Genomic DNA, 9,023 nt, shown 5'->3' on the forward strand with positions numbered 1-9,023 from the left:
GAGCTAAAGACACATTATTTACAATCCATTTATTCCTCTCAGTACTGTTAAAGTAACAGTGTATACAAATATATGTTTGCGAAATATACAGAATAAAATCATATACTCTTGCATTCAGTAGCTGATTGGTGTATTCTCTTTCCTACGTGTAATTAAATTACTGTAAATACTTCAAGTTCAGAAAGTGTCAGCAAACAATGTTATTTCTGTAGTTGAGATTCAAATTCTGTACAAACGTGCGATATATATATATGAATTCATCTTCTTAAATACATCCATAATTCAGGAGCTGAATTATATATTCACTTTTCATCGTGCAATCAAAATAATGTAAATACTTCAAGTAAAAAAAGTGTCAGCAAACAATGTTTTTTCTGCAGTTGATATTCAACTTGTGTACAAGCATGCGATATATATATATATATGTATATATGAATTCACCTTCTAAATACATCATTATGATTTAGTAGTTGATTTTCATTAAGTAGTTCATTGATAAATTCACTTTTCTCCGTGCAATCCAAATAATGTAAATACTTCAAGTTAAAAAATGTGGCAGCAAGCAATGTTATTTCTGCAGTTGATATTACACTTCTGTACAAACCGTGTAATATTTATATACAACCAAATATATTGATATGAATTCACCTTCTAACATACATCATTATCAACGCGTCCATAAAATATCTTTGTCAGTATATTTTGACGCAATAAACAACAACAACAACAACAACATTCCTAAGTCTTGCAAAAAGTAAAATGTCTTTCAATATTATTTTAATGATTGAAAGTTATACATGAAGTTCATTTAACATATATAATTCAGGAGAATGAAGTACACCCCTCTATCTTGTCCAAACTCATCCATTTTAATAACATGATCTGGTAAGTTCCGTAAGAGCGAATTGCCATGGTAAAACTTTCGCATGAGTGAGGGGGAAACAAACGATTTTTTCTCTGTCGCAATTCGGCTCAAATCCTGCAATGTACAGTAACGGGTGTATATCACAGGTAGACTATTTACAGTTAATATTTTTGTCAATGTTGTTGTGTTGAAATAGTACAACCTTCAAGTGTTTAATGAATAATGCGAAATTCTTCTATACAAAGATGCACAATATGCTCTCTATAGATGAAAGGATTTGTGTCAATTAAGAATGATATATCAATAATATTACATTAGTGGCAGTATTCAGTACAAAATAGTATGTAATACTATGATATAATTATGAAATCTTGAAGATAATACAGTTAAGTCAATCCATTGTATTGTGGCGCCAATGGCTTCATTATATTCTGTTGATAGAATATTTTGACGCAATCAGAACAGGTATATAATATGTACAAGTCTCGCAAACGATTATGTACAAAAGTAAAACATTATTTACACAAAGTTCTCCATCGTATGACACTTAAATAAAAAAGTCATTCGTCGTTAGAACATTATCATATATCAATGGAACTTATGTATGTAAATAAGTCAGTGAGAATACAGTACAGTCATAACTACCATATATTGTTATATTCTATAATTGCTGTTAATATTACAAAACATAAATTCACAAAGATTAGGATGTATACAACAAATCTGTAAAATATAACACTTCTTCTACAGTAGAGCAACAACTAAGAAAATGTGTATCACAGAAAGGGTGTACACTTAATAACAGTTTTGGCAAAATATATTATAATCTATCATTAATTTTTATATTGAGGTATTCAGTATTGATTTTCTTTGTTTTAATGCTAAAAATACATATTATTCGACGACAAAAGTGCCAGTAATATTTACATTTTAGTTTGTTTGTTGTTTTGTTTGATATCATTAATATTATGAATATATTCCTTTTAATCATAGAATCGCAATTCAAAGCAAGAGAAACCACAATTTTCATTACACCAGTAGAAGATAGACATTTAAACTGAATAGCTATCATTAAATTTTCTCAGTGAGGGCCTAATAGATACGATTGTGCTGACATCACACATAAACTCAATAATATAAAATTTTTTTTACACTATACTTAATTACACCAGTATAAACATTTCACATAACATCAGTTAAATACCCGTCTAAAAAAGAGTGCCATCTGACTGTCGGAAAATAGAATACAACATTTATTTTGAGGGAAATAGTATTTCCATCTTTTGCAACAAGTCGATTCCGTACGGATGACATAACAAGACTATTTACGTTGCACGTTCAATGTTTATTTGTAATGACATTACAATATGCATCCGCTGCGTCAATCAAAATGTCTAGCAGGTAAAGTTATCGGTAATGTCTCTGTGATGTAGTGTGGGATAAATTTCCCATTTGTTCCAACACAAAATGATCAAAATTTCAATTAAAAAAAATAATGTATGACTCAGATGGGTCTATTCTTGATTAGATGTTATCCATAATATTTTTGAGTAGTGCCCCAAGGGAGAAGGCAATTAGGAGAAAAACAGGAATTAATGGAATTTTTGTACGCGACAAACGGGAGAGTCATCCGCAACTACGTCATAATCACAATTGTCACCAAACTGCTAATCATTTATTTCAAACTTTCGCCATTCTGTTTCTCTTATTTTTTTTTTTTTTTTATACAAATGAAGTTATCACAAGGGTTGGATCGCCCTGTAAATCAAACTTCAATGCATACGAATTAAAGTACTTCGTTTGAATGATACATTATAATGTATCATTATAGTGATCGAAATATGGCGACCAGAGTGAGAGGAAAAAAAGGGCCTGATAGCATCAGTAATCAATTCATAAATCAACCGAATTTACTATTTGTATGGTTTTGAGTCAAAAGTGATAATAATAAGCAAATTCGTGAATATAATCTGCGCAAAGACAGATGATGGTCAGACGAATATTGGATACGTGCTCATGAAAGTTATGTCATCATTATTCATGTATGCCCCGACAGTTCTAAGGAACACAGGTGGAAGCATTCTTCTCAAGAGGGCTGAGAGATGTACATCCATGACTTTGGCAGGGATAATTCTAAAGTGCACAAAGTGGGAGAGCCCCATGTGTAAAAGATCTGTGGATATTTGGGGTCAGGTGTATCATGGGCTAAGTACAAACTGGTTATTTTAGCGCGATTACAAATACTGTTACCGCTTTCATAAGTACAAATCTTCTCGCAAGAGTCACTAGAAGAATATGGACACTCACGTCTTGCTTCGATTTCACTATGCATGTACGTCGTGTATGTGAAAGCAGTGGAAACGAAAATGATAGTTGTGTATAATCTAGATACGTGTACTTCGAACCTAGTGTTCATGATCTGGACGGAACCAATGATGATTGAACCTCTGCAAGAATCTTACGGGTGAGCTGGATCATTTCTTCACATTTTACTCGATCTTTAAAGACCTCGTGAGGAATCTGTGAGGAGGCGCACCTATCCGGGTACCGAGCCCGTTGATCATCCACGAGAGAGCTGAGCTGGCATACGTTCTGGCGAAGTTCTGATGAGTTTAAGTGTTCACTAACGTCACGGGCTAGACCATCAATGCTATGGGTACAACTGTAACATCCTCTGATGGCAAGTTGAGCAGCTTTGAGGGCCTTTTCTACACTCTGGTGGCACTTGTATGCCACCCACTCTAGTGACGGCTCATCGTGTGGGTTAAGATCGTGTTTGGCAGCGCGGAGATCTTCTTGTCCCTGGCGTAGCCAACGGCGAGCATTGCGGATATCTGGTGATCTCGAAGCCTCAGTGAAGAAGCTCTTCCAGTAACCTGATCTAGAACCTCCTCTACCCCTTCCTCCTCCAAAACCAGAACCAGCTCCTGCCCAAAATCCTGATGCAAATCCTCCGAAGTGAGTATACCGTCGTCGGTCTTCCCTTGCTCTCTGCTCAGCTGATTTGAAAAGGTCTTCATACGATGAAGTTGTTTTTGAAAGACCCTTTTCTAGTCTTTGAAGTTCAATCTGGAGATGTTTGAATGCTTCGTCAAACAGTTCCTTCGGACCTTCTGGATGCTTGTCTGGATGCCATTTTAGCATCAATCGGCGGAGAGCCTTCCTTTTCTGCTCCTCTGGAAGCTGCCAGATTTCCTCCAATTCTGTAGTCACCTGTCGCTTTGCTTCTTCAACATCAGTCGGAAGAGATGATTCCCGATGACCAGAAAGACACGGTTCAGCATCATCTGAGTTTACTTTATCAGATGGAACAAGCTCCATACCTGATGTGGACTTCGGGATGTGAATTTTGTGCATGTCCAACACATTGGCTTCTATCGGGCTGTCCTTTCCAATGTCGATGAGATAAACTGACTTGAGCGACTCATTGCGTATCCTCTTGATCACTACTGCGTATATGTGGTAGTCACCGTCTTCATCGGTTTGTGCGTACCCTACATAATCGCCTGTGCTGAAAGACGTCCAGGGGTTCTGTTCTATGAGGTGGTAGAGTTGTTCTGGAATAGTACTTCCAGGTTTAGGCAACATGAAACTTGTGTCATCTTCCATTTTTTCTGCGGCAATGCCGAACTTTGCTAGTGCTTTCGGGATAGTAGCTGGAGATTCTTGAGATAGCAGGATAGCCATATTATATCTATCCTCAAACTCATTACCAAGGACTTGGTCGACATGGATTGCAACACTTAATAGTGTTTCCATTATATTTTTTCCTTCACTATGCTGAACAAACAGCTCATTACCACTGTTGATGAAGGAAGGTACTTCGGTTTCACTACCTTCTATGTATTGACCATTGATTTGCAGGATTGAATGTAACTGCTGCATACATGTAATCTTGAGTCCATTTAGGCGATCTCTAAACTGTTTCCTGGTCTCCTCGGCAACTTCTTCCCGCCTGTTGTGCCTCAGGATGGCGCAAAGCGCACTAAGAAACTCCTTAGAATGCAGGATTTGAAGTCTTCTTTCAAACTCACATGGATCGTTTCCAGTCAAGAAACACTTTTGCAAATCGTGACCAGTCTTGCTCAACATTTCTTTCACCTCTGTGCTTACTGCTTTCGGTTTCATACTTTCAGGAAGCAAGGAGATAGCTTCTCGCGCGATTCGTTCGTGACTTTGAAAGATCTTGACGAGTGGGAGATTAGATCTAAGAAGTCGATTTCTATAGTGTTCGACATCATTTACTAGAAGGCGATCTGATCGTTCCAAGCTTTGCTGACATGAGGGTAGATACAGTGAGTGTCCGGGAACAAAAGCAGCAGCTATCTGTGCAGGATTGGTCTTCATTAACTCTTCATAAAGGCCACACGTGGCCCTGTCTACCATGTTTACTACATTTGGGTTTGACCATGCACTCTGTCCCCTTTCGTAGAGGCTTTCAAGAACAAAAGCATATTGACCTATGGAAGGTTTCACTGTTCCGCCAAGAATTCGAAATACCTTGAAGAAAGGAACCCACTTGTCTGGCAGCTGGTAGAGAAAAGGCTCTAGATTTCCTTCCATCGTACGTGAGATCTGATCTGCTTTGACTAAGCGATGCTTATCCTCGAGCTCCAAAAAGACGATAGGAACGTTTCGCAACTCATCTCTGATGATATAGCACCTTTCACAGGGGTCTTTATGAGAGCAGTTTTGTCCTGCGCACTTGGAGGAAACGAATGTCAATATTTCCTGTAGTACACTAGCTAGACATGCAGGGAAAGATACCTTCTTGTCATTCTTCTGTTGGAGTCTGTTACATATATTCCGCAAATGCTGGATAACACTCATAAATTTAGGTTTCTGTGCGACGCCCATTTTCTCATCGAAAGGTATTCCACAAGAGAAGCATTTCCCAGAAGTTGTATATTTTGGCAGGACGCTGTTGGTTGACCATAACAGTCGTATGTGTTCGAAAGAACTTGATCCAGAATACCTCATGAGAGTTCCTTTCTTCATGAAGGGTGGATGAATATATTTCATCTCTTGGCTGATCCCATCACTCACAAGAAAGTCAACCATACCGACTCGCTGTAGGAAAGAAGAGTCTCTGTGAAGATCACATCTCCTTCTCAATTCAGATACAAGGGCAAGTGACTTCTGTTTCATCTCTTCGAGGTCAGAGTGTGATCCCTGCACCTGCTGGGCAAAGGAGAGGAATAATTCTCCAGTAATGACAACTTGTAGTCCTATTTCTCGAAGGAAAGCAAGGCCTAAACAATCTATGACGCGCTTTGGTGGAGACTGGACCTTGTTCAACATTCGATAAAATAGCTCGACATGTGGGTCATAGAAGTCCTTGGCCTTCAGCAATTCCCCATTTTCACCGGTTATGAAACGCAGGTGACGTAATCTTAATCTCCGAATAGCTTCCTTCCTAGTTTCACTAAAGGACCTCTCTGTGTTATGAATAGGTAGCTCTTGTAGTAGTTGTTTGATCCGCACAAGATGTTCAAGACGGCTGTCCTCGCTGAGTTGGTCAAAGATCGGCAGAATGTACTGTACATACACGTCAATCTCTGTTGTATCCGTCAATCCTAGCTTCATGTATAGAGATTTAAGAGCTTTGTTGTACTGTAGGAATATAGCGCCAGTGGTACTAACCCATTTACCTTGTTCCTTTTTTGGAATCTTACTTGGGAGGACAAGAACTGTGTCGAATTCTCTGATACTGACAAAGTCACCTGCAATCGATTTGAAGCAAGGCAGGCTCTTCAACCTCTTGAGATCAGCTTGGCTCTCACATTTACTGAAGAATCTCAGGATTTCTTCATGCTGATCAACTTTGAGGTTTCCAAATCTCTCGAGGTCTCTATCAGCCCAGTACATCAAAACATCTAAGACCCTCGTGATATCGCCCTTGTGCGTGACGAGATGCTGTATTAAGCTATTGTCTTCGTTAAGAATGGATTCTTCGACCTTGTAGACGTTTAGTGATTCAAGTGCGGAGTATATTGGCCAACATCTCTTTTCCGACTCGGTTGGTTGGACTATTATTGTAGAGGATAAACTGATAGGTGCCGCTAGCTTAGTTTCCTGCCGACATCTTTTTGCTTCTGTGACAGGTAATATCGCCCAACGGCCAAGTTCACCTCTGATATCGCAGGCAACCTCAGTCAACCTTTTCGTCTCTGTGCATAAGGATCCAAGAAGACTCCACAAACGTTCAAACCATTCAGATGAAAGGTTGTTCTGGAGCGTTATTATTTCATCTGAAGCACACTCGAGATAAGGGTGGCAATCATCAAGAAGCGCAGAAACTGCTCTCACATCAAGCTTACAAAAGACATCGGCATTTCGTGGTAGAGTGTCTAGAAAGTTGATATGTAGAAACCTATGACTCTGAGGCAAGAAAAGATCGTAGAATTCTGATGCAAAGACTCGCTCATCACGTGATAACTTCCGCAAGTTCCCATCCTGAGTGAAGAGCAATGGTAGTCCGTGAAGATTCTTATTGAAGTTAGATTGTGTTCCCTTCTTGCAGTAATTAATGAGTCCCTTCAGTCTCCCCTCGTCGTGGATCCTTGATTTTGAAAGTGACATTGGTAATTGCCTCTGAAGGGGGTTGTCTCCGCGAAGGAAAGACACCACATTTGAAGATAAAACTTCAAGAACTTCATAGTTTACTGATTCATGGGTCATGCCTTCCTGATTGAGATGCTTGCATGCATTTCGGAGACAGTGCATTACCCATGTTGGAGACTCTAGTAATGGAAATGTGATTTCAATCAGTGTCTCCTTCAGTTTTTTCACATTTTCTTGATTCTCAGCCTTCAAGTAGCTAAGTAATCTGAAGTTGTCACTCATGTGGTTTGGCAGTGTGTTGAAATATCCCACCTTTGATTCGTCTGGAGACTGCATGTGCACGACAGGGGTCTTCCATGTTAGGAAAAAGTCGCTATTGCCATCATCTCTTCTGTATAGAGAAGGAAATAGCATCAGGGCTTTCGAGGCAACAACTTCGTATACGGTGGCTTCAAGCGCTTTCCAGTACGGCCCTTTGTCACTGTTGTTAGGAAAGAAAGTGTGGTATTTCTGAAGGAGTTTCAAAGTGAGAGCTTTCTGTTCACATGACATCGATCCTGACCATTCATATTCCCTGACAAAGAATTTCTTTATCCACAACAGCAAATTTACATAAGCCGGTGCAATAACATTCTGGATGACGTGAAAATTCCACTTTGTTTGTTCATCTGTTTTGCTACCTACCCACAAGTGTCTTCTACTCTCATGGTCTAAGGCGAAGTATCCGTGTACGTGAACTGGAAGTCCCGTTGCAATGGGAAGCGGTAAGAAGCAGAAAGCCGTTCCTCTGAGTTCCTCTTTTTTACCTGTCAGACGGGCAGCAACAGCCCCCACTGGAAGTAGTTTACGTTTTCGCATTATGTTTTCTTCAGCCGTGTCTGTACTTCCTACTTGCTGACATATCACCCAATCCTCATCTCTTCCTGTCCCTTTCAATTTCATCTGGTATATGACTCCTGCTGGTTCTGGTTGCCAGGAGCCATCCTGTTCTGCGCTACTGATATCTTGAACTTTGCGCAAGAAATCCATTTTCTTTTCACCTTCCACTTCAGTTATCTCTGCTGTGATAGCATGAGTAGAGCCAATCGCTCCTGAGCTTGTTACCTCTGAGATGCTGATTTTAGTGATGTTTTTCAGAAACAAAAGACTCTCGAATGCAACATCCTCAAAGTCTTGTAGTAGCTTCCGAATCTGTTCAGCTCGCCATACGTTTGTGCTGAGTGTTGAAGCTTCCTCCCGCAATGGAAAACGAAAAACAGTAAAGTCCTCTTCCCCATCTGCAAGTATCTCTTCCAAGTAACACTGAAAGATATCTGGGAACGAAGAACGCACACTGTCATTAACTTTATCTGAAGGCCCGGCTTAATCGGTGTTGCTCCCGGAATATATTTCAGCAGAGGGTCAAACATGCATAATCGTTCACCTTTGGAGATGAAACTTGGGCAATCCGTAAGTTGATACACCGCATTGAAACCGACCCCATAACGGCCTATCTTTTCCATATCATCAGCTTTGCTACCTTCTCCAAGATTCTGTATCCCACGAATATCTTCATCTGTAAAAGACTTGTTGTTGAAGACACAAAGAGCTGGAC

The 9,023-nt window shown here is 39.6% G+C and overlaps 1 protein-coding gene across 1 annotated transcript; it reads right to left on the minus strand.

The window, feature by feature from the left end:
* Positions 1–2,007: 2,007 nt before the first annotated feature.
* On the minus strand, positions 2,008–8,474 carry LOC115923469 (sacsin-like). Its single transcript, XM_030984149.1, has one exon. It carries the CDS (start codon positions 8,456–8,458, stop codon positions 3,278–3,280), a length of 5,181 nt encoding a protein of 1,726 aa, XP_030840009.1. The 5' UTR covers positions 8,459–8,474; the 3' UTR covers positions 2,008–3,277.
* Between the last annotated feature and the right edge of the window lie 549 nt (positions 8,475–9,023).

The sequence above is a fragment of the Strongylocentrotus purpuratus genome, unplaced genomic scaffold, assembly GCF_000002235.5.
Source record: "Strongylocentrotus purpuratus isolate Spur 01 unplaced genomic scaffold, Spur_5.0 spur5_scaffold_14, whole genome shotgun sequence".
In the NCBI taxonomy this organism is placed as follows: Eukaryota; Metazoa; Echinodermata; class Echinoidea; order Camarodonta; family Strongylocentrotidae; genus Strongylocentrotus; species Strongylocentrotus purpuratus.

What these genes read in the sequence shown, in the direction of transcription:
- LOC115923469 (XM_030984149.1), bottom strand. Translation starts at nt 8,458, where the DNA reads ATGGATTTCTTGCGCAAAGTTCAAGATATCAGTAGCGCAGAACAGGAT.